This window comes from Microcaecilia unicolor, chromosome 3 (genome assembly GCF_901765095.1).
Source record: "Microcaecilia unicolor chromosome 3, aMicUni1.1, whole genome shotgun sequence".
NCBI lineage: Eukaryota > Metazoa > Chordata > Amphibia > Gymnophiona > Siphonopidae > Microcaecilia > Microcaecilia unicolor.
The window spans coordinates 208,293,008-208,318,762 of NC_044033.1; the positions used below are offsets into that span (position 1 = coordinate 208,293,008).

Here is a 25,755-nt window from a genome sequence, read left to right on the forward strand (position 1 = left end):
TGTATACAACAAATGCTCTCTTTCTCCCTTTAAAAACCCTGAACTCCGCTCGATGGGCCCAATATTCAGAAAGTGCTGAGCTCCTAAATTTAAGCATCTAAATATGTGCCCTATTTTCAGCCAAACTTAGGGGCTTTTTTACAAAGCTGCGGTAAGCACCAATGTGGGGCACACCGAGACGTCCTACAATAATGTTTGAATGTGCACATGCAAGCCGCACGCTAAAATATTTTAAAACAAATTTCACACAGGGGGCATGTCTGGGGGCAGAAAGATGACATGTCTATGCAAATCAGTTAATACAGGCTTACCTACTTTCTACAAGGTAGGTGACATTAGGGGTTCACGTGCTAATGAGAAAATTAACATGTAACCATTAATGGGAAAATAGAAAATTTGGCCATTTTACCCCTGCAGTAAAAATGGCCTTAGTGTACAAGAAAGACCAGCGCGAGGGTGTGCTAAGGCCACTTTTCCCGCAGTTTGGCGAAAGGGCCCTTTAGATGTCTAACTTTTCAGCTGAAAATTCATCTTAATTTAGGAGCTTAAAAGTTGTGCTCATAAATTTAGGCCTGCCATTCGTTTGTCTAGATTTATAAGCCCTAGTGCTGAAAATCGGTACTAAGCTCCTAACTTCTTTTCCCCGTCCTATATCCTCCCACTTCTTATGCTCCTAAATTTAAGTGTTTAGGGGAGCGACAATCAAAGCGATTGAAATGGCCAGGAGACATTTCTGGCCATTTAAATCGCTTATCTGGAGCTAACCAGACATATTCAGCGGCAGTTAATATCCGCACAGTTAACGCCTGAGCTGGAACCGGCTATTTTGTGGGTAGGGCGGAGTCACCACATATGCGCTTAACCACATAAAACACAATCCTCTCTTTACATGGTTCATCTTATGCGGTTAAGTGCTGACTATTTTATTTATTTATTTATTTATTGCACTTGTATCCCACATTTTCCCACCTATTTGCAGGCTCAATGTGGCTTACAAAGACCTGTTTTGGCATTGCCATTCCAGGGTAAAAGGTACAATTGGTGTTACAAAGAGATCAAGAATGACAAAGAAGAACTAAGCAAACAGTTATAAAAAGAAGACATTCAGAATAAGGGTGGAGTGGTGAAGTGTTATAATTAAGCTATGGATTCTTGTGGTAGGCCTTGTTGAAGAAATAGGTTTTCAGAGATTTGCGAAAGTTAGTTATTTCGTTAATTGTTTTCAATTTGGTTGGTAGTGCATTCCACAGCTGCGTGCTCATGTAGGAAAAGCTGGTCACACTTAGCTGCCTGCGTAGGCCAGGAAAATCCATTCTGGTGTCCAGACATAACCTGACATTGACTATCCGGGGTTTAATGCTGGTGACAGCCAAATTATTTACTCCTTAGTGAAATGTTGAGTAAAAATTGACACACTGATCCAGCCCTAGTAAATTTTCACAGGTCAATTTATGGGCATAAATTCTTGGATATCAAGACCTATGTCCTTAGATTCTTAGTACTGCTATAGATTAATAAATAAAATGGAACAGAGTGGGGAGCTGATCCAGTCTCTGCCTTCTTCCCACCCCCATGGATTTGCTTTTGAATAAGCGACGCTGCCCCCTCCGCTTACCGTTTTCAGCCTGATAGGCAACGACGTAAGAGTCCACTGCGGCCAAGGGCGGCTTCCACAGCAGAAGGGCTGAGGAGTCATCGACGTTCACCGCCCGGAGGTCTGTGGGCCCGTCAGGTACTAGAAAAAAATGGGATGGGTTATTCTACGCTGGGAAACACCTGCCCACCATATGCCGTAAGGGAGAAGACTTGCAGACCAAAATATAGACACATTCAAGCAGGGATTCTCAACCCAGACCTCGGGACACACCCAGTCAGTCAGGTTTTCAGGATACCCACAATGAATATGCATGAGGTAGATTTGCATGCCCTATCTCCACTGTATGCAAATTTATCTCATGCATATTCATTGTGGGTATCTTGAAAACCTGACTGGCTAGGTGTGTCCTGAGGACTGGATTAAGAATCCCTGCTTTAAAGGTATAAATCATTCACAGGAGCCAAAGGTGTTCCAGGGAGTAGGAAGCTCTAGAACAGAGTCCTTGAGGGCTGAAGCCCAGTTTGATTTTTCAGATACCCACAATGAATATGCATGATTTGCATGTAATGGAGGCAGTGTATAGAAATGCAGCTCATACATATTCGTGCTTCAGTAGTAAAAGTACCCCCCCCCCCCAACCCTCGGCAACTTTTCTATAGAAACTCCCCTATCTTAGTTGACCACATACCTATAGTCTGAGGGGGGGAGCGGGGGGGGGGGGGGGGGGAGGGCAAACTGGCATAGCCTTCTGTTCTCCAGGTTAGCTGATGGAAGGGAGTTATACAACAGTGACTCATAGAGGCTTGGGGGGGGGGGGGGGGTAGGCAGGCAGGCTGCTCCTGGGTCTCCCAGCTCACATATTGCTGCTGCTTACAGTTACTGCAGAGTGACACTAGAGCACAAAGCTCAGGATGTGTTTTTTTTCCTATTGCTCATGCCTTTGTCTAGTATTGCCTGTATTTGTGTGTGGCTGCTTCTGAGGCGCCCAGCTCAGATCACTGCAGAGTGACACTAGAGCACAAAGCTCAGGATGTGTTTCTTTCCTTCAGCAGATCTCAGACATCCTAGGGGGCAAGAGGGACATTACCTGTTGTTAGGAAACCGGTGAGAGGTCCACTCTCCTCAAATCCACGCAATGCCATCACGCTGACCTCATAGCGTGATCCAGGGATCAGGCCAGTGAGAGTGGCTTTAGTCTTTCCACTGTCCACATTCATGCTTAGAGGTTCCCCTAAGGAAAAAAAATCAGACAGGATGGGGATCAGGCAAAAATCACTCTCAAAGCCCTAGGGGTCCCTAAAGAAAAAAAAACAGATTGTGAGGAACAGGTTGAGACAGTCCTGGTTTTACCCCCACCCCTTCTGCCCTAATGTATTCTGGAACTTGTATTTTCGGCTGTTCTTTATCTGCAAGACCCAGACATAGACTAGGAGTAAAACCAAACCTTCTCGCTTTCTTATGCTTCTTATTACCTGCCATACCTAATAAATCTTCAGGAAAGCAGAAAGGAATGCCAATAAATAGACAGAACAGGAAACAGATAAACCAAAGACAGAACAGGAAACAGATAAACCAAAGAGACTATCATATCCCCTCTCTGACATCTTTTCTGTTTGGTTTCCTTCATAAAAGAGGTGTTCTCCCCTTTATCATCCGTTGCCTTTCTTTGAACCTTTTCCATTTTCCCTATATCCTTTCTTTGAGATGGGATTCCCAGAACTGCACACAATAATCAAGGTGCAAATGCACCAGGGACCTTTACATAGTCTCCATCATGTTCTCTGTCCTTTTTCACACACTTCCTAACATTCCATTTGCCTTTTCAATAGCCTCGGTATGTTGGACTGCAAATGTTAATGTACTGTGTTCATAATAAACTCCACAAAAACACATTTTTCCCTATGTGTATCACTTTGCCCTTGTCCACACCAAATTTCATCTGTTACCTAGATGTCCAGCCTCCCGGGATCCTTCTGAAAATCTTTGCAATCCTCTGCCATTTCAACGACTTCCACAAACCTGACCACCCGACCCATCACCCCTAGCTGCAGATCATTTAATAAACACATGAAGCAATACAGGCCCCAGCACAGATCCCTGATGCACCTCCACCCAAACAGAAGCCAAGATCGTGAAGATACTGGTCTAGTCCCTTGCTGTCACCTGACCTGTCATTCCCTCTTACCGCCGTGGGCTAGCTGGAAGGAGATCTTGTATCTGTCCACGGAGGCCATAGGTGGAGTCCACGACACTGTGGCAGAAGTTTCCGTGATGTTGCTGAACTGCAGGTCCCGGGGAGCCTCCAGATCTGGTGGAAAGAAAGCATTGCTTAGAGACAGCTCATAGCGTGGCCCCTTCCACTCCGCGTGGCTAGCTGCCATCTGGATAAGGGAACAAGCCAACCCAATCCTGATGTTATCTGATTGCACGCGTGGACTGAATTAGCCCATCCTTATGACAGAGAAGCGGGTGGTAACGCTACATGCGGTCACACACTGACAGAGCAGGCTCACGTGTTGTCTGTATGTTTTCCACCAGACTCTTTCATCCATACCAAGTCTGGCTCAATAGGCTTTGCCACTTGCATCTAACCCCCACCAACACCACTGCATTTTTCTGTGCGGCCCCTGGTATGCCAGGACTTCGAAAGCCACATCTACAGGCAGGATGGGTGTGTCCATCATGGAGAGCGACTACAGGAAATTAAAAAAGGGTGCCTCTGAAGAAATTCAGAAGTGAAAAACAATCAGATCATGAGATAGCCCTCCACTCCCTGACAGAACTCCAGATGAGACTCAGCCGCCTTTCCCCACCCTGCTTCCTTCTGCATGACTTCATGGATTTGGCGGGAAAGCTATGGGCTGGAATGACACTTCATCCCAATTAAAGGCTGAAAGCCTTCCCAGTCAGCCAGGATCAAAACTGAGGCCAGGGGCTGAATGGGATTTTCCCCCTTGCTGACACACAGAGCATTAGTGACAGGTCCAAGGAGATAAAGAATTTGACCTGGGGTCACACATAAAAATTCAGTGACAGAGCTGGGGATTAGAGCTGATGTAGATAAGATAAATAGATTCAGCTTCTCTCTTTGCTTTCTAACCACCCTATACAATTTGGAATTTAAAGGATTTTGACACCCAGAAAGCACATCAAATTTCTTTACTCATATAGGGGGGAATTCTCTATATGGTGCCAAAAATATTGGCACCGAAAAAAAATCACTATTCAAAACCAAAGTTAGTTACCGTTTATAGAATAATGCTTGTGCCCAGGGATTGCACGTAAATTTAGGTGGTGCAAATGCCTGAGCCTAAATTTATATGCAGAACCCCATATTGTGTAATTATGTGCAAAACTCAAAACCACACCCCGATCCATCCCGAAATGCTCATGACCCCCCCCCCCCACCCCGCAGGCAGCGTCCCCCCTCCCCGGCACATCACATCAAAATACCCCCCCCCCCCGGGTGCATTGCTCTTACCTCCTGGGGTACTGGGAGCAGCCGTGTGGCTGTCGGCTCCGCTGGTTCCCTGCTCCCTCTGTCCCAGAACAGGAAGTGACATCAGAGGGAGCAGGGAATCGGCGGAGCCGACAGCCGCGCAGCTGCTCCCTGCAGCGTGCACCCGGGGTGGACCGCCCCCACTGCCCCGCCCTCTGTACACCGCTGTCTATTGCTATGAGTCATCTTACGACTTGGATGTTTTTACCTATTATCATCTGATACTTTCGTTATACTTCTCTTATTCTAATTTGCTTTAAAAATTTGATGTAAGACACATTCAACCTGAACTTGTTTGGGATAATGCGGGGTACCAATGCCATAAATAAATAAATAACTAATAAAAATCTACCCAGCACTGTCCTCAGGTTTTACATATATAAGTAAAACCTGAGGACAGAGCTAGGCAGACTGTTAAACATTTTACATATACAGTGGTGGAAATAAGTATTTGATCCCTTGCTGATTTTGTAAGTTTGCCCACTGACAAAGACATGAGCAGCCCATAATTGAAGGGTAGGTTATTGGTAACAGTGAGAGATAGCACATCACAAATTAAATCCGGAAAATCACATTGTGGAAAGTATATGAATTTATTTGCATTCTGCAGAGGGAAATAAGTATTTGATCCCCCACCAACCAGTAAGAGATCTGGCCCCTACAGACCAGGTAGATGCTCCAAATCAACTCGTTACCTGCATGACAGACAGCTGTCGGCAATGGTCACCTGTATGAAAGACACCTGTCCACAGACTCAGTGAATCAGTCAGACTCTAACCTCTACAAAATGGCCAAGAGCAAGGAGCTGTCTAAGGATGTCAGGGACAAGATCATACACCTGCACAAGGCTGGAATGGGCTACAAAACCATCAGTAAGACGCTGGACGAGAAGGAGACAACTGTTGGTGCCATAGTAAGAAAATGGAAGAAGTACAAAATGACTGTCAATCGACAAAGATCTGGGGCTCCACGCAAAATCTCACCTCGTGGGGTATCCTTGATCATGAGGAAGGTTAGAAATCAGCCTACAACTACAAGGGGGGAACTTGTCAATGATCTCAAGGCAGCTGGGACCACTGTCACCACGAAAACCATTGGTAACACATTACAACATAACGGATTGCAATCCTGCAGTGCCCGCAAGGTCCCCCTGCTCCGGAAGGCACATGTGACGGCCCGTCTGAAGTTTGCCAGTGAACACCTGGATGATGCCGAGAGTGATTGGGAGAAGGTGCTGTGGTCAGATGAGACAAAAATTGAGCTCTTTGGCATGAACTCAACTCGCCGTGTTTGGAGGAAGAGAAATGCTGCCTATGACCCAAAGAACACCGTCCCCACTGTCAAGCATGGAGGTGGAAATGTTATGTTTTGGGGGTGTTTCTCTGCTAAGGGCACAGGACTACTTCACCGCATCAATGGGAGAATGGATGGGGCCATGTACCGTACAATTCTGAGTGACAACCTCCTTCCCTCCGCCAGGGCCTTAAAAATGGGTCGTGGCTGGGTCTTCCAGCACGACAATGACCCAAAACATACAGCCAAGGCAACAAAGGAGTGGCTCAGGAAGAAGCACATTAGGGTCATGGAGTGGCCTAGCCAGTCACCAGACCTTAATCCCATTGAAAACTTATGGAGGGAGCTGAAGCTGCGAGTTGCCAAGCGATAGCTCAGAACTCTTAATGATTTAGAGATGATCTGCAAAGAGGAGTGGACCAAAATTCCTCCTGACATGTGTGCAAACCTCATCATCAACTACAGAAGACGTCTGACCGCTGTGCTTGCCAACAAGGGTTTTGCCACCAAGTATTAGGTCTTGTTTGCCAGAGGGATTAAATACTTATTTCCCTCTGCAGAATGCAAATAAATTCATATACTTTCCACAATGTGATTTTCCGGATTTAATTTGTGATGTGCTATCTCTCACTGTTACCAATAACCTACCCTTCAATTATGGGCTGCTCATGTCTTTGTCAGTGGGCACACTTACAAAATCAGCAAGGGATCAAATACTTATTTCCACCACTGTATATAGATGCAGAGGGGCTGGAAAGAATTCCATGACCGTCCTCTACATGCTTTCCCCACTTGTTTTCAAGAAGGAGATAGCTTACCCAGTCTGCTGGTTCGGCCAGTGGTACTCAGGTTGGCTCTCATCTGACCTGCCCGGATACCAGAGAGGGTGAAGTTGTATTCTGTGTTGGGATGCAAACCCCCAAGCAGTGTCTTCCGAAGATCCCCGGCCACCGTAATCTCTCTCTCAGGGACCACAGCTGTAGAGACCCCATATTGGATGAGGAAAGAGTTGAAGGCCTCATGAGGGGCCTCCCAGGACAACTGGACAGTATTGGGTCCAACATCCGAGATATGCAGGTCATCAATCATTGCAGGTTGCTGACCGATGACCTCTGGGAAGGCTATATATGGAGGGGAGAGGGGAGGGGAAGAGAAAGGAAAGTGTTTAGGGTAAGAGGATCCACTCTTAGAAATCAGTCAATAGCATAATACATGGATTCAGAACAAGGAAAATGGAAGGGCAAGATAGACAGAAAAAAGGAAAGGAAGGGACAGTGTCCCCTAATACCATGATGGAACACTGGGTAAGTACTGGTTCAGAGTGTCCCTTAACACCAAGCTGGGACACTGGGTTGGTACTGGGTGAGAGGGGAGACTGTACCCTAACAGCATGCTGGGACACTGGGTCAGTACTGGTTCAGAGGGAAGAGTCTCTCCCAACAGCATGCCGAGACATTGGATCAGTAAGGGCTCAGAAGCAAGAGTGACCCTAACACCATCCTGGGACATTGTGTTAGTACTGGCTCAGAGGGAAGAATGCCACCCTGGTGCCCCCTATCTTCAATGCCCATTGTTTTACAGCTTCAAATTATGCATCAGTGGAATTACAGTCAGGAAGAGAAGACCCAAGACTGAGGTAGCTAAGCAAGTGCCAGAAAAAACAAGAAAGCTTTACAGTTAGCAGGTAGAAATAGATGTGTCTACAAAATCCAAGTAATGACATCTGTTTAGATTTTACCTTTCTATGTTACATCTAATTCATTTGTTTACTTACGCTGATTGATGCCTGTCATGTTGTAATATTGTAAGCCACATTGAGACTGCAAATAGGTGGGAAAATGTGGGATACAAATGCAATAAACAAATAAATATTTGGCTTTCCAAGGTAAGCCCCATGCTACCTGTGATGGCCTCTATTGATTCAGGTTCGCTGCTCCTGTCCCCGTTGATACCGTAAACATTAAACTTGTATTTGTGGGAAGGCCGAAGGCCCAAGATGGTGGTAGAGCGTTGGTTTCCATTGACAGGGACCTCATGAATTCTATCCTTTGAATCATTGTATTGAACGACAAAGGAGTCGAAATCCCCACCCTGGACTGACCAGGAAAGCTGGAGGGAATCCTTAGTGACATCAGAGACTTCAAGGTCCCCTAGTCTGGGTGTGATAAGTGGTTTCTTCAGGGAAGCTGGAAATGAAAAGAAAACAGTCTCTCACCTGGTGTGAGATCACAGTAGGCTGTAAGAAAGATCTGGTAAACAACGCACCCTAGGACATCCAGGAGAAGGACAAAGAACGTCTTGTGAACCATGAGAATCATGCGTGAATAACAGTTACTGGTTGGTGAGGTTACCAGATTTCCTTAGCCTATCAGAGACAGGCCAAACCAGTTCTTGCTCTGCCTGATACTTATGCCCTTAAGAAAGATCTGGGTGCTCTGTGGTGCCAATACCTGTGGTGGCTTCGGTTGAGATGGGCCTACTCCTCTTGTTGCTGTAGATCCCGTAGAGAGTGAACGTATATTTCTTGGCAGGTTTCAGGCCTGAGATGACGGCGGTGTTATCATCCTGGTGGACAGGCACTTCCTGGGGCTTCCCTTCTGCAACTCTGTATTGGATGACAAGCGAGTCAAACTCCCCGTCCTGGGTAGTCCAGGAGAGCCGAAGGGAGTCCTCGGTGATGTCGGAGGCAGCGAGGTCCTTCAGAAAGGGTATGGATGTTGCTGGCAATGCTGGAACGAAGCAATACAGAAACCATCTCTCATTCTGGATCAAGCTGGAAAAGCTACATAGCCAAGGTTCTTAAAAGAAGACATGAGATTTTAGAAGTTCTGGAAAACAGACAGACTTGAGAAGAGCTCAAGTGATTCAAGAAGCCATTCTGAGGCTGTGGAAAACTGTAGAAGGCCTTGGTCGTGGCATACAGAAAGATACAATCCTTGTGGAAAGACAGCACATAGCAGAGAGAAATCTCTCCCTCTGGAAGGCTTCCAAGAAAATAGCACCAACACAAAATGCATGCAGAAGAAACGATGGCGCCTAGGGAGACACTTCCCTGGAGAAACCAAGAGTTCAGTAATTATTATTATTATTTATTGCATTTGTATTCCACATTTTCCCACCTATTTGCAGGCTCAATGTGGCTTACATAGTTTTGTTATGACATTGTCATTCCAGGATATCAGATACAGTTAGTAATGTGTAGAGATTAAGTAAGGGGAAGAAGAAGGAAGTGATTGGTCGGGTAAGCATAGAAGGTGGACTTTCATAACTGGATGGGTTGGTGAGGTGGATTGTTGGGGCTATAATTAGAAGTACCTGTGGTTGCATCAATGAATATGGGCTCGGTGCGTCTATCTCCTATGATGCCGTATAAATTAAACTTGTATTTTTTGTCAGGTTTGAGGCCCCTTATGGTGGCATCATTCTGGAACCGGTCAATGGGGACTTCCTGCAGTTCCCCATCTGCATTCTTATACTGGATGATGAACGAGTCAAACTCCCCATCCTGGACAGTCCAGGAGAGCTTGAGGGAGCTGTCAGTGATGTCGGAGGCTGTAAGGTCCCGTAATTGAGGCGGTCCAGGTGTGGCTTTGGCTGGCGGTGCTGAAATTAAAGGGTAGAGAGAAAAACTCCCTCAATTAGGGATAGGTCATGAAAAGCCACCTCCTAACTTCAGGGGCAGAAGGAAGTTGACTTGATGCCCCTGGAGTCCGGTAAAAAGCTAATTCATAAAAAGAACGGAAGTGACATAAAACCGGAGGAAGCAATAACAGAACAGAACAAACCGTTCCTGCTGGACCTTGTCTATGGCCCCCAAATCATTTCCTGACAAGGAAAGGTTAAGGCCTAATGGTGACCTTCTCTGGAGGAAACCCCAGAGCTTTGCAGTTGGTGGTACCTGTCAAGGCCTCAATGGATACTGGCTTGGAGTGGGTGTTCCCAGAAATGCCATGAAGGTAAAACCTGACCCTCCTGTCAGGGATAAGACCAGTGATGGTAACAGACCGTTCGCTCCCGTCAACAGGAACTTTCTGGGCTCTGCCCTCATGGTCCCTGTACTGCAAAAGGAAAGAGTCAAAGTCTTCATCGTGGGCTGTCCAGGAAAGACAGACGGAGTCCTCAGTGACATCAGAGACGGAGAGGTCCCCAAGCTGGGGCTGCTGGGAAGTTCTCTCAGTTGGTGCTGAACTGAGACAACCAAGAATTACTAATAATTTTTCGTGGATCAATAGTTTGTGATGGCCGGTGGCCTTTTTGGACAAGTTCTGCTTGGGGTTTCGAAACAGAAGGATCAAAAGGTGCATTGAAAAACGTGTGAAACGCATATTCTTTGTAACATCTCAACCCTTGGATAGGAATTCAGGCTTATATCCAGATTCACTAAATGGCGCTGGAAAGATCTGTGTCAAGGGTAGCTCAGCGTCAAGCTTAGCACCGATTCCCATGCGCAACATTGAGTACAAGGATCTTCGCCTGCTGAAACACGGTGTAAATCCTGGCGCGCAACCTCAGAATTCTATAACACTGCGCCTAAGTATTGGGAATGCCCCTGACCTGCCCATGCCCCTCCCGTGGCCATGCACCCTTTGGGGTTGCACACAAAACCCTTTGGGTGCAGCATTATAGAAAAGTGCATGGTCAGATGCGTGCATAAGTCCAAATTAATGCCAATAATTGGTGTTAATTGGCTCATTAACTAATTAATTTGGGGAGGCTAATTCCGGGGCTTAATGTCTCTAAACATAAACAGAGAGGAACCTATCGGACTGCTCTGGGTCATTCTGTGGAAATAATATGGACAGTGCGGGTGGCTGAACAACCAAAAGGGAGAAAAAGAAACTGGGAAAGGGAAAGGGGGAGGATAAGAGAGATGGAGCGACAGAGGGAGTCAAAGAGAAGAGAGGAGAGAGAGAGAAAGTGATGTTACAAGAAGGAAGGAAATCATCTTCACATAGATTTGGAAGAGCCATTGGTCATCGCTGGAAATAAACTATGGAACAGATCTACATTTTGGGATTTACTGGACCTGGACAAGCTACTGTCAGACAGGAAGCTGGGCTGAATGGACCGTGGTGGTCCGACTCATCATGGTGTTTCTTATGCCCTTATGTACTGTGGGCCTCCAAAATCTGAATTGCCAAGCAACCCGTCTCTGACCATCCTCTAAATATTTTGAAAGGCAGAGCGGACTGACAGTGATCTGGGCCCCCTGGCAGTGAAGATCACTGAGCCCCCCCCCCCCCCAGCTGCTGCCCTCCACCTCCTCCACCGCTGCACTGCCCCCCCCCCACACACACACTACAGACCCCCCTACCACTGCAGCTGCCGCCCTCTCTCCCGCACACTACAGTCCCCCGAGCCTCAGTGGGCCCTTCCCAGTCCTACTTTGGAAGGACCCTGGTGGTCTAGCAGCTTCTTTGGAGGCAGAAAAGAACCCCACTCTTTCCTGCCCAGCGCTGCCATGTTTTCAAAATGGGTGCCGAGGCTTCCCTCGATACTCTTGCAGGTCTCGACAGTCTCGGCAGTCATTTTTAAAAACTCAGCAGCGCTGGGCAGAATAGTGGCAGTGGGCAAGAAAGAGTGTTGTTCTTTTTTGCACCTGCAGAGGCCACTAGACCACCAATGGCCCTTGAAGGTGGGACCAGGGAGGGCCCACTGAGGTTCGGGGGGGGGGGGGCTGTGGTATGCAGTGGCAGTTGGAGGAGATGGAGAGCCTCTGGGCCCTCGGGCACTGCCCGGTTGTCCAAATGGTCAGACCGTCCCTGCTGAAAACTGGGCTTGCTACCCAGCTTATCCAAAAGCTTTACTAAAATTGGCCACAGGTTTATAATTCTCACAAGCTTCTCACATCCACTGTTGGCCCTTTGGGACTGGTTTCATCATAGCTCTATTCCAAGTTTTGGAAACTAGACCCACCTCTAGGGAATGGTTAATACACTCCCTAAGTGCCTCCAGAAATCTTCTTTAAAACCCTTTTTGAATGGTAGGTGACAGGGATTCAAATTTGTAAGGGCTTGGTTTAATTTAATTCAGAAAAACTGTGTAACACCTCCTCCTCTGAATGTCCCCCATGCCTGTCTTCCAGCCTCCTTGCCCACAGCCTTCTGTAGCTTTTTAACTTCAGGCTGTACTGAGGAAGACAAGACAACAGCCAACAATATGGTTCATTGTAAGCTTTCCATATAGCTATACCAGGGGAGCCCAATTCTGGGTCATCATGAGTATGTGCAGCACATGAGCTAAGATGCAGATTCATAATAGAAAGTCCAAGAAAACAAATAGGCAGGTGATTCTCAAGATCCAGCACGGAATAGAAAAAAGATGCGAATTGCCAATGGCAATGTTGAGATTCACCACGAAATGCTGCTGCTGCTGCTTCTTCTCAGGAGAGAAGTTGTTTTAGTCCAGTAGGTGGAATTGGTTTTACTGCACCACTGGGTTGTTATAGGCTAGCCCCTGACGCAGCCCTTTGGGAGGGTGAAACGCGGCCGTGTCGGGCCTATTTGAAATAATGTGGTGAATAAATTATTTTTCTCAACATTGCCGTAGGCGATTCGCATCTTTTTTCTATTTCTTGCTGATTCATAATAGAAGACAGATGAGGACCAAGTGATCCATGAATGAACCATCACTGGCCCACTCAACAGCAAGGACTAAGAATCCTTAACCTCATAGCATTAAGGGCCTGCAATGTGAGAGGAGAACCTTGGTCAAACAGCAAGACTGCAAGGATCATCCTTATCAAAGGACCATCCCAACCTGTCTCTTAGTGAGGGAAATTCATCAGAAAGCATTGACGCAAGTGGTACATAAAGAAATACAACAGCAAACAGCAGATCAATATGGCTGGGAGACTGAATTTTGAGCAGTGTTGAAGGCCGTCTCACAAAGCAGCCTCCAACACTGAATTCGGAAAAACCAAAGGCCATGGGCAAGAGGGAAGACCACATGCTGCTTTGCAGTTGGCAAGTACCTGTGGTGGCCTCAGCCGTCACGGGTTTGCTGTGTTTGTTCTCCAAGACACCGTACAGACTGAACTTGTATTTCTTGGAGGGTTGGAGGTCCGAGATGATGGTGTTGTCCAAGGTTCCATCGATGGGCAATTCTTGGAGGTTCCCCTCCACGTCCTTGTACTGGATGATGAAAGAGTCAAATTCCCCATCCTGTACTGTCCAGGAGAGCCGGAGGGAGTCCTCAGTGATGTTGGAGATGGAGAGGTCCCCTAGATTTGGCTTATGAGTCACTGGCTTTTCCAGTGAAGCTGCAACAGAGGAAGACAGAAATTGAAAAATTCAGCAGTCCATTGGCCATGTAAATATAAACAGCAAAGGAGGTAAGTAATGAAGCATCTGAATTTGAGAGTCTTTTATACCTAGAGAACAGAATCAGGTGAACAGAAATCAAGTTACAGAGGGCAGAATACTGTTACGATATCATTACGAGCTCTCAAACCTACTAATCTACCCATGAATACAATCACATAGCACTGAAAAACTCCATCAAACCCTCTTGGATCCTCTTTCCTCTATTTATCAAGTTACTCATTAAAGCTATGTTTATCATAATTGAAACTTCGCATCAGACTTCTAATATGGTGGTCACTGTCAAGCTTCTATGGGAAAGCTATAGGATTTGTGGTACCTGTGGTGGCCTCAGTTGACAAAGGTTTACTGCGCTTGTTGTCCGAGATACCATAGAGACTGAACTTGTATTTCTTGGAGGGCTTGAGGCCTGAGATGGTGGTGGTGTCAAAGGCTCCATCGATGGGCACTTCTTGCAGCTTCCCCTCAACATCCTTGTACTGGATGAAGAAAGAGTTGAATCTCCCATCCTGAACTGTCCAGGACAGCTGTAGGGAGTCCTTAGTGATGCTGGAGACGGAAAAGTCCCCTAGAGTAGCCTTCGGGATCACATGCTCTTTTGGTGATGCTACAACAGAGGGAGAGACAAGAATTGCACATTTTATGAATTTGCTCCATAACAGTTGGCGTTAACCAACGAAAAAAGAATCTGAATGTGGAACATTATTTCCTATCAAGATTTTGGAATTAGATGATCAGAACTCAAATTGTAGAGGACACTATCTGGCCGATTAGTCAAAACTATTTAACTGGTCAAGAACAGCTCTTGGCCGGTTAAATAACTTTTTAGCGCCTAAGCGCAGATATTCAGCACCAAACCAGCTATGTTTAGCGATGAAAATAGGTCGCATTAATAGCAGGCCTCTCTTTAACTGTTAAGCACTTAACTGGTAGGCCTAACCGGTTAAGTTGCTGTGGTGAAAAATGAAACCGAATATTCAATGATGGTTGCTGCATACGGGTCAGTATTGAATATCAGGCCTGGCTGCCGGCATCAAGCTGCATGGTGACTCCTCAACGCTGGCGGTCAGACCAGATATCAGGGGGAATATTCTTACAATATCATCCTGATTCCTAAAACACATGGAACTACCCACAAATACCACTTAAAAACTTCACAACCTCCGACCCATTAGACTTTACCTGATGGCCACCTGACAAATGAACAAGGGAAAGCATATGGTTAGCGGTACCTGTGATGGCCTCAGCTGACACAGGTTTGCTGCGTTTGTTGTCCGAGACACCATAGAGATTAAACTTGTATTTTTTTGAGGGTTTGAGGCCTGTGATGATGGTGGTCTGATGTTCTCCATCAATGGGTACTTCCTGGAGCTTCCCCTCTGCATCCTTATACAGGATGAGAAAAGAGTCAAACTTCCCATCCTGAACTGCCCAGGAGAGCCGTAGGGAGTCCTCAGTGATGTTGGAGATGGCGAGATCCCCTAGAGTGGCCTTCTGGGTTGTTGACTTTTTCACTGGAACAGCAGCAGAGGAACAGACAAGAGTTTCACTCTTAGAACCATGGTCCACGACAGTTCAATATACAACAAGGTGGCATCTGATGGAGAAAGATACTGCAAAGACATTGAAACTAGATGACCAGAAACCAATTGTAGAAGTCCTAGTCTATTATATCATCCCAATTCTTCTACAACACTCTGAACTATCCATAAGTACCATCCAGATCCTGAAGCCTTTGCTCCTCACACACTACTACACTTGACCTTGTCTGCTACTGTATCTCCTTCAACTTAAAACCATGCACCTGACCCTACAGAAATAACATGATAAATAACTAGCAAGCTTCTGGGGTGAAGCCATATGTTTGATGGTACCTGTAGTGGCCTCGGCTGACACTGGCTTGCTATGCTTGTTGTCCAAGATACCATAGAGATTAAATTTGTATCTTTTGGAGGGTTTGAGGCCTGAGATGAGGGTGGTCTGCAGTTCACCATCAACAGGCACTTCCTGGAACTTCCCTTCTACATCCTTATACCGGATGAGGAAAGAGTCAAACTGCCCATCCTCAGTAGTCCAGGAGAGCCAGATGGAGTCTTCAGTGATGTTGTAGACAGAAAAATCTCCTAGTACAGGTACTTTGGTCACTGGCTTTTCCTTCGAAGCTACAACAGAGGAACAGACCAGAATTTCAGTTTAGTTATTACCTAAACACAAACCCTGAAGGAGACAAAAGGTGACTGAATCATGATCAGGTAATGGAGGATTTCAGAAATACCATCACTGAGCTCCTGTTCTTCATTGAATAAATGATTCATTGAATAAATCAAAGCCCGGCATTTGAGTCAATATGATTAACTGACACAAGCCTCTCAGAAGTCGATAGGTTCAGACACACCTGTTGTGGCTTCAGCTGACACTGGTGTACTACGTTCATTATTTATAACACCGTAGAGATTAAACTTATATTTCTTGGAAGGCTCAAGGCCTGAGATGGTGATAGTATGAAGTTCTCCATCAACAGGCACTTCCAAGGTCTTCCCCTCTTCATCTGTGTACTGGATAAGGAAAGAGTCAAATTCTCCATCCTGGACTGTCCAAGTGAGTTGAAGAGAATCCTTGGTTTCACTGGAGATGGAGAGGTCTTCCAGGGTGGCCTTCTGGATCTCAGTCTTTGGTGAGGCTACAAGAGATGAACAGACATCAATTTCCCAGTTGACATTTGGTCCATCTAAACAGTAACAGTGAAGGAGGTAACACAGGAAGAATAAAATTATTATTATTTTTTTTTTTTTTGGGGGGGGGGGGTAGGTGTTTCCTGACAAGATGCTTAAACAAGATGTAACTGATCTGTTCAACATCATCCCAGTAAATTTGAAAAACATTAGATCAGTGGTTGTCAAACCTATCCTGGGGAGCCGCCAGTCAGTCAGTCAGGTTTTCAGGATATCCCTAATGAATATGCATGAGAGAGGTTTGCCTATAATGGATGCAGTAAGCCTGCAAATCTCTCTCATGCATATTCATTAGGAATATCTTGAAAATCCAACTGGCTGGTGGTCCCCTAGGACAGGTCTGACAACCACTGCACATAATTACTATCACCAAGCAGTGAGAAACTGGTAGGATCTTTGTGTCTCTTGAACAATTTGTTCTCCACAGATAACATCCTCAGCTATGTTCATCTGACTGCACAAAGTTAATGTGATAGTCAGTTTACTGAAAACCTTCCTTTGGAAAGCCATGGGTATGGACAGACCTCTGATTGCCTCAGCTGACTCTGGGGTGCTACGCTTGTTGTTCAAGATGCCATAAAGATTAAACTTGTATTTCTTGGAGGGCTCAAGGCCTGAGACAATGGTAGCTCTCCATCTGTGGGAACTTCTTGGGTATTCCCCTCTTCATCAGTGTACTTGGATGAGGAAAGAGTCAAACTCCCCATCATGGACTGTCCATGTGAGTTGAAGGGAATCCTCAGTCACACTAGAGATTGAGAGGTCCCCCAGTGTGGCCTTCTGGGTCATGCTCTTTGGTGAAGTTACAATACATAAGAATTTCCCACTCCGAAGGGACACCACCTTGTAGTGGTGGAGGGACTTCCGTGTTTCAATGACTCAGAGGGCTATGCTGAAGGGTTACCCATATCAGACAGGCCTCTGAGGAGAAACCAGACAAAGAGTATCCCAAACTGGGAGAGTGGTAAGATGGTGACCTGAAGCTCGTATGCCCAGTGGCCCAGCTGCCCTCTGAAGTTTTGTCTTTTTTATGTAAATTCCCTCTCTGCAATTGCACTTTCCTTAACTGAGAGGAAGGGAACAACAGGCGATCAGCCGCTGATGGCCAGCGTTTTGTCCCCTGAGCAGCAAGTGCGGGACCGCTGCGCATCGAAGTGCCCACAGATGAAAGGGTTGGCGAGTCCTTTGATTAGTGCTGGTGAAGGAGCGTTGACGCTCTTGGACCTGGAAAAACAACTCCATCGCTCCCGAATTATTCAACCACCATGTCCAAAGGAGTGGAGGAGTGAGTTAGAGGCATATGCTGAAACGGAGGACGTTTACAGCAGAACCTGAATCAGCGGAACCACTCCTAAACACCTCAAGAGAAATCACCTTGAAGTTTTTGGCTTCCGTGGAGGTTACATTGAATGTCATCTGGAAGGCGCTTTGGGACCTGACGGCGGTAGTAAATAACTTTGTTTCAGTTATAATCTTATTGGAGAGTTACATGGACAATTTGACTGAACCCTTTGAGAATGAAAAATTGATATAATAAATGAAGTTTTACACAAGCTAGAAGTGGTTATGATCCTGAAAATGATAATGGACCAGAAACTTTTTGAATGATAAGGTGGATGTTATTGTGGATGATTAATATCGAGATTATTGTTTTTCCCAGAGTTCCAGGTATGACTCCTAAAGTTTTCCTCAAATATTTCCTTAATTATTACTTGGAAAGGAGTGAAGCCTGTGAAAACTGGGATTGCTTTAATCAGTGGGATTTGAATTAGAGACTTAAGTATATGTATTGTTAAATAATTTCTGGTTCTTAAAAGAGAGAGAATGTAATCAGATGTATTATTTCTAACTAAAATCTGGACAATAAGTATGTTCTCAATGAAATGAATTGACTATACACCGTATTTGGTCTTGAGGAAGCCAACCAGATGATCAATGTGGAATAATGAATTAGATCAGTAATATCTGGGGATAATCAGGTTAATACCATGTTTTCTTTTTCCTGTTTACTATTTAATTGATCTCCTTGTCTTATCTCACTCTCCCTATTTTTCTTTACTTTGTGGTCTAAGAAAGAGAAAGATTGTATATAATCCATATATCTAGTTGGGATTGTTTTCTTCTTATCTTGTATTAATGTGCAGTCATCTCTGTATTACTGTTTGCAAGTGACCCTTGTAAAATGAAAAATTATAAATAAATGATTAAAAAAAACAATACATAAGAATTTCAAACCTAGCATTTGGTCTATAGCAGTATGTTTACCATTTAGAGACAAAATAGTAGAAAGAATAATATTTACATGGAGAATGTTTCCTGACAAGATGCTGGAACCAGATGGCCAGGGCTCATGCTATGAGGGGAAATGTGCTGTTATATCATCATCTTGGAACCCTAGAAACACACTAAACTAACCATAAGATCTATGCATGAATAATGAAAACTGAATAGCTTCTGGGGTCTTCTACTACTACTACTACTACTACTTATCATTTCTATAGCGCTACTAGACGTACGCAGGTAATCTCTTCTGCTATAACCCTACAGACTTAACATAATAGTCAACTGACAACTTCCCTTGGAAAGCCACAAGTTTGGATGTACCTGTGGTGGCCTCAGCTGACACTGGGGTGCCTCGCTTGTGGTCCACAACACCATAGAGATTAAAGTTGTATTTCTTGGATGGCTCAAGGTCTGAGATGACGGTAGTACGGAATTCCTTATCAATGGGAACTTCCCGGGTCTTCCCCTCTTCATCATAGTATTGGATGAGGAAAGAGTTGAACTCCCCATCCTGGACTGTCCAGGAGAGCTGAACGGCATCTTCAGTTATGTTGGATATAGAGAGATCTCCCAAGGTGGCCATCTGGGATACGAACTTTGGTGAAGCTACAAGAGAGGGACAGACCCCAAATTCACACTTCCATTTGATCCATAGCTGCAGATTTACTATCTAAACACAAACCACAAACAAGGTAGCATAGAAACAATTGTTTTTATGGAGGGGAGGGTTCCTGCCAAGGCATGAGAAACAGTCAACAAGGGAACTGTACTATCATATGGTCATTTCGGTAAAACTATGCACAAATATCAGCAGTAAACATTGAAAAACTCAACAGCTCTTTGGATGCTTATGCCTCAAAAACACAAGGTAACCTCCTCTGCCCTACCTCTGTCTCTAAAGAGTTGGAATAATGGTTGGTTTGTTCCATAGGAACGCAATAGGTTTATATGTACCTGTGGTGGCCTCAGCAGATAAGGGCTTGCTACGCTTGTTCTTTAAGACACCGTAGAGATTGAACTTGTATTCCTTCTCAGGTTTGAGGTCCAAGATAGTGGTGGTCCGATCTTCTCCATCAACCTGCACTTCCAGGGGCTTCCCCTCTGCATCCGTATATTGAATGAGGAAGGAGTCAAACTCTCCCTCTTGTACTGTCCAGGAGAGTTGAAGGGAATCCTCGGTCACACTGGAGATGGACAAATCCCCTAGGGTGGCCTTCTGGATCACGATATTCTTTCCTGAAGTTAGAATGGAATGAACAAGAATTTCATATTTAGCTTTTAGAGTTTATAAGTGAAGGAGGCAAACAATTAAAGCACTATAGAATTAGACAAGGTAGAGAAAGGCGACGAAAATGATAAAGTAGATGGGACGACTTCCCTATGAGGAAAGGCTACAGCATCTAGGGCTCTTCAGCTTAGAGAAGAGATGTCTGAGGGGAGATATGATAGAGGTCTATAAAATAATGAGTAGAGTAGAATGAGTAGACGTGAATTGCTTGTTTTCTCTTTCCAAAAATATTAGGACTAGGGGGCATGCAATGAAGCTGCTAAGTAGTAAATTTAAAACAAACCAGAGAAAATATTTCTTCACTCAATGAGTAAATTAAACTCTGGAATTCATTGCCAGAGAATGTTTTAAAAGCAGTTAGCTTGGCAGGGTTTAAAAAAGGTTTGGATCATTTCCTAAAAGAAAAGTCCATAAGCCATTATTAAGATGGGCTTGGGAAAATCCACTGCTTATTTCTGGGATAAGCAGCATAAAATATTTTGTACATTTTTTGGGATCTTGCCAGGTACTTGTGACCTGGATTAGCCACTGTTGGAAACAGGATGCTGGGCTTGATGGACCTTCGGTCTGTCCCAGTCCATTTAATAATGGTCTATGGACTTTTCCTTTAGGAAGCCGTCCAAACCTTTTAAAAACTCCGCTAACCTAACCACCTTTACCATATTCTCTGGCAACGAATTCCAGAGTTTAATTACATATGGTTAGCTTTCTGCATTGGGCCCTAAAGTCCATGGGAAACTACCAGTTTTGGTGGTACCTGTGGTGGCTTCAGCCGACACCGGTTTGCTGCGCTTGTTGTCCGAGACCCCATACAGAATGAACTTGTATTTCTTGGCAGCTTTGAGGCCTGAGATGGTAGTGTCCCGAAGGCTTCCATCGACGGCCACTTCCTGGAGCTCTCCGTCCGGATTCTTGTACAGGATGAGGAAAGAGTCAAAGCTCCCATCCGGAACTGTCCAAGAAAGCTGTAGGGAGTCCTCGGTGAGGCTGGAAACGGAGAGGTCTCCCAGCATTGCCTTTTTCACCGAAGCTGCAACAACGGAAAAGACAAGAACATTACGTGTAATCGTTGGTTGTAAAAGCAAACTGCAAAGCAGAGTTTTGAGAGCATTGTGCATTTCTGAAAATACAGTCGTTCATTTCATTTTTATCAGCTTCCTATCGATTGGAGAGTTAAGTATATAAGGTGATCTCTACTATCTTCAAAGTGTTGAAAAGCCATGCTCCTTTGGCTGTTGCTGCTAATTTGCATCTTTTTTATCCTGGGAGGTTGTTATGATCAAGAAAGAAGGTACTACTGGATGTCATTACATTGGATGAGTAGAGATCATCGAAGTATTTTTTTTGCTGGTCTAAAACTTTGGAATTCTTTGCCTGTTGAATTTTGTTTCTTATGCAATAGAGAAAACCCTTTGCACTTATGCAATTCAAGATTTTTTTGTATTATTTATTTTAAAATGGAGGGAAAAGCCTCAACAGACTTCCCTTGGGCTAAATATGCCTTCAGTGTGTACGAATTCTCACTGTCATCCTTGGCTAAAAAACCTCCTTAATGTTCATGCAGGAGCGTAGCCAGACCTCAATGCTTAGGGGGGTCTGGAGCCCAAAGTGGGGAGGGGCACAGTTTGGTCTGCCTCCCTGCTGCAATCCCCGCCCCACTGCAACCCAACATACCTTGGCTGCTGGGGGTCCTCAACCCCCACCAGCTGAAACTTTTCCAGCGCTGTTCTCTGCGCATTGCCTGCCCTGCTTCCTCTCACGTCGCAAGCATGCACGCGACCTGAGAGGAAGCAGGGCAGACAATGCGCAGAGAACATTGCTGAAAAAAGGCTTCAGTTGACAGGGGTTGGGGACGCCTGCCAGCCAAACAGGGGCCCCAGATCCAATGTGGGGGGCCCAGGCCCCCAAGGCCCCTCCATAACTATGCCACTGTCATAAAGTATACAAAGTCCACAACTTCTCTTAAAGAAGAAATATGGTTACTTAGCTTTGAAGAAATGCTCTCCTGCAGCTATATACACAATATTTTGTGGACTTGTTTTGATTATCTTTCTAGTTTATGAACATTGTAATACATCGCTTATGAGACTGTTGTGGACCTGTTACGTCTTTTTTTTTCTATAATAAATTTAAAGGAAAAAAATCATTATTTTTGATTAATTAAAATTAATGGAGAAAAAGAGAGGAATTATGGCAGGAGTTTGAAGAATGTATAAATCTTCCTAAGGGGTCCTTTTACTACGATTTTTATTTGTTACATTTGTATCCCACATTTTCCCACCTATTTGCAGGCTCAATGTGGCTTACATCGTACCGGAAAGGCGTTCACCCATTCCGGTATGAACAAATACAAAGTGATGTTGTGGTAGAATAAGGTTCATGTGGAACAGACACATTAGGGAATTGTAGAGCGGAAAAGTTATTATATGTCCATTACGTGCTTTGGTTTCATTGTGTTGCAGGGTTAAGGCATTTAAGTTGGGTCGGTATGGTATGCCTTTTTGAATAGGTGAGTTTTTAGTGATGCACCTAAAAGTGGCCTGCGCTGTTGTAGGCGCGTGTTTTGGATGCACGCAGGTCCATTTGTTCAGCGCTCCTGGAAAAAAGACCTTTTAAAACCAGCGTGCATCCATTTTCAGACTGAGACCTTACTGCCACCCACTGACTTAGCGGTAAGGTCTCCATGCGCTAAACGGGTGGTAAGTGGTGTTGGAGTAGGTACAAAGAAGGCCTCGAAGAGGCATAAATAAGACCTACAATATTCTTTGCACAGAATTTGTCTACATGTTTGGACAGAGAAAATTGAAGGATTTTTTCTTTCTGAATCATGAACAGCTTGCTGGAATAGCAATTCACTCCCCAACCTTTCTCCCTCCTCTTGCATAAGTCATGTGAATTGTAAACCTGATTTACCCACAATTTCTCCCATTAAGTGTGAATGGCCTAAGGGAATTCCAGAGACAGAGTTTCTTTCCCATGTCCTTTGAGGTAAGGCCACTTCAAAGACTCTTTTTGTTGTAACTGAAAGAGGACATAACACATAACACTTGCAGAAGACATCTTTCTGTCTAACACCAAAGATCCATACTGTATCTCACAAAGGAGAGGCAGATCGAACTCCTTTAAGAAAAAAATCTCTGGAGCCAAATGGCAATAGTTTTATGACAGGCAACATTAGTTCTCTTTGAACACAAAGAAAACCCATGTTATGATATCAACATAGGATCTGAACAGGCAAGAGAGAAATCTAACACCTATCTGTAGGGAAGCAGTTTTGGTCTTTAGAATAAGAATGACTTGGGCTATCAGAAGCTTGGGAAAACATGACCTCCAAAAGGAAAGTAATTAACTCTTGCCTCCTCTTCTTAGAATTAGAATAATAAATAAGAATAAAGGAAAATATACTAAAACAAAAAGATCAAAAGACCTGAAATATATTCTTTTGAAGGTATGACCAGAAGAGAGGTAATAATCTAAACACACCCTGTCACTTCATGACAATAGACCAAAATGTAACTTCTAAAAGAAATGTAAACATATGCCATGCACATCCTTTGTCATAAAGATCCTGACTGTATCGTGACTGTATTTACAAGATGCTAATTAAGGAGGGAAAAGTCCCTCCCTCCCTCTTGCTCTTTTGTACTGTAAGAGAAAGAAAGTTCTATATATTATGTCTTTTGCCAGATAAGAATTTGGTCAGTGTATAGTGCAATCTGCCCCATGCCAGGGGATCGAGAGCCTGACCTGACCATTTCCATTGTCATTTCACGTTTTTCTCCTCTTTTCTATACTAGACTATACTTGACTATTTTCTTATTTTTTTATCCTAATCTCTGGATAATTAAATCAACCAGTGTTAACCCCAGGAAGCACTTCTTTGGTCTCTTTTTGTCTTTGTTGCAGTCTAAATAGTACTACCAGCAGTCTGGTTCTTAAGGTACCGGTTGAGGAGATTGTATTGTGTGAGTAGTGCCCAGCCGTGATTGGAGACTCTGGAGGCGTGGCACGAAAGGCACAAACAGTGGTCAGCACGCGTAAACTGCCGATTACTGCTGGTTAAGCGCCATGTGGTAGAAAATAGAAAATATTTTCTACTGCGTATTTTGGGCATGCATCAAAATTGGAATTACCATACCGGGGCACATGGTAGCCGGGCGGTAGTGCCAATTTGATGCACTTTGACACAATTTGACGCCTTAGTAAATTTGCGGCTATTCTCACTGAAATAAAGCTTGGCTGTATTATATAGCCTATACTGAATTGTCCTGTTCTCTTTCTGCTTCTCTTCATATACATTAATATAGCACTGATTAATATCCAGTGCTACAAGTCCCTAGTTTTTTGTTAAGCGATATTTGTATTTTTTTCAAGAGATTGATTCCTTTTTTGTTACCATCAGTTTGAGGCAGGACCTGAGCCCCCTGTGGCTTCAGGACCCTGGACAGTTGCCCTGGTTGCTGCCTTCTGACGCCAGCCCTGTACAACTGGGTAGCTACACCTGGAAGAGGCGAAATGAAGCTGCCAGGTTTGTGCCAGTTCATTTATTCGATGTGTATATTTGTGAAATGGCTGCTTGTGCTGTGTGTGCAGGCGAATACATGTCAGCTCCTGAAGGTATTTTAGAGAAGGCTCTGAATCCCTGCTTCTCACTCTGTTCCTCACTGTTCAAGTAGGTATCTGACCCAACAAGATGCTCAAACTTCCCTACGAAAGCCATAAGCTTGGCAGTACCTGTGATGGCCTCGGCAGATACTGGTTTGCTGCGCTTGTTATCTGAAACACCGTAGAGGTTAAACTTGTACTTCTTGGAAGGTTTGAGACCTGGGATGGTTATGGTCTGAATTTCACCACTAACAGGCACGTCCTTGGTGTTCCCCTCTGCATCCCTGTACTGGATGAGGAACGAATCAAAGTTTCCATCTGGAACGGTCCAGGAGAGCTGTAGGGAGTCCTTGGTGATGTCGGAGACGGAGAGGTTCCCCAGGGTGGCGGCCTTCTGGATCTTTGAATGTAATGGCGAATCTGCAACAAAGGAAAAGATAAAAATTATACCCTGAGGAGTTTGGTACACAGCAGTTTGTTGACCACCTCAATAAGAACCGAGAGGAAAGTGATCCACTAGATAAGCATTGTCAATTAATACTGAGTGGAACAGGTAGAGGTGAATCGCTTGTTTTCTCTTTCCAAAAATACTAGGACTAGGGGGCACACAATGAAGCTACTAAGTAGTAAACCTAAAACAAATCAGAGAAAGTATTTCTTCACTCGATAAGTAAGTACTCTGGAATTCCTTGCCAGAGAATGTGGTAAAAGCAGTTAGCTTAGCAGGGTTTTAAAAAAGGGTTGGATAATTCCTTAGAAGAAAACTCCATAAGCCATTATTAAGATAGACTTATTTCTAGGATAAGCAGCATAAAATCTAGTTTACTGTTTTGGGATCTTGCCAGGTACGTATGACCTGGATTAGCCACTGTTGGAAACAGGATACTGGGCTTGATGGACTTAAGGTCTGTCCTAGCAATGGCAACGCTTATGTTCCAAACTTCAAGTTCAAGGCGAGATACAAACAGGTATCATGCAAGCTTATTTATGAAGGTGCATAGTCTCTTACATTGCATTTATAAAACAGAGGGCTTTTGGACATTTCACAAAGGTGCAGGGTCCCCTTATGGACAGGGGCGCTGCTCTTAGTGTGGGCAGAATAATGGCGTAGACTGAATGGAACAAATGATCTTTTC

The 25,755-nt window shown here is 44.6% G+C and overlaps 1 protein-coding gene and 1 long non-coding RNA gene across 2 annotated transcripts in view; one reads left to right on the forward strand and one right to left on the reverse strand.

The window, feature by feature from the left end:
* Positions 1 to 25,755, reverse strand: part of TNXB (tenascin XB) — a 112,527-nt gene that overhangs the window by 19,060 nt on the left and 67,712 nt on the right. The window contains 15 exon segments of the mRNA XM_030197294.1: positions 1,616 to 1,735; positions 2,685 to 2,828; positions 3,783 to 3,905; positions 7,208 to 7,510; positions 8,291 to 8,575; positions 8,840 to 9,118; positions 13,363 to 13,650; positions 14,031 to 14,318; positions 14,944 to 15,225; positions 15,586 to 15,873; positions 16,107 to 16,391; positions 19,048 to 19,332; positions 19,681 to 19,962; positions 20,772 to 21,044; positions 24,749 to 25,039. Of these exon segments, the coding sequence (XP_030053154.1) occupies positions 1,616 to 1,735; positions 2,685 to 2,828; positions 3,783 to 3,905; positions 7,208 to 7,510; positions 8,291 to 8,575; positions 8,840 to 9,118; positions 13,363 to 13,650; positions 14,031 to 14,318; positions 14,944 to 15,225; positions 15,586 to 15,873; positions 16,107 to 16,391; positions 19,048 to 19,332; positions 19,681 to 19,962; positions 20,772 to 21,044; positions 24,749 to 25,039 (3,816 nt within the window).
* LOC115466195 lies at positions 4,577 to 11,227 on the forward strand. The gene is made up of 3 exons (XR_003941510.1): positions 4,577 to 4,653; positions 6,259 to 6,264; positions 11,216 to 11,227. It is a non-coding gene; the product is annotated as an uncharacterized LOC115466195 (long non-coding RNA).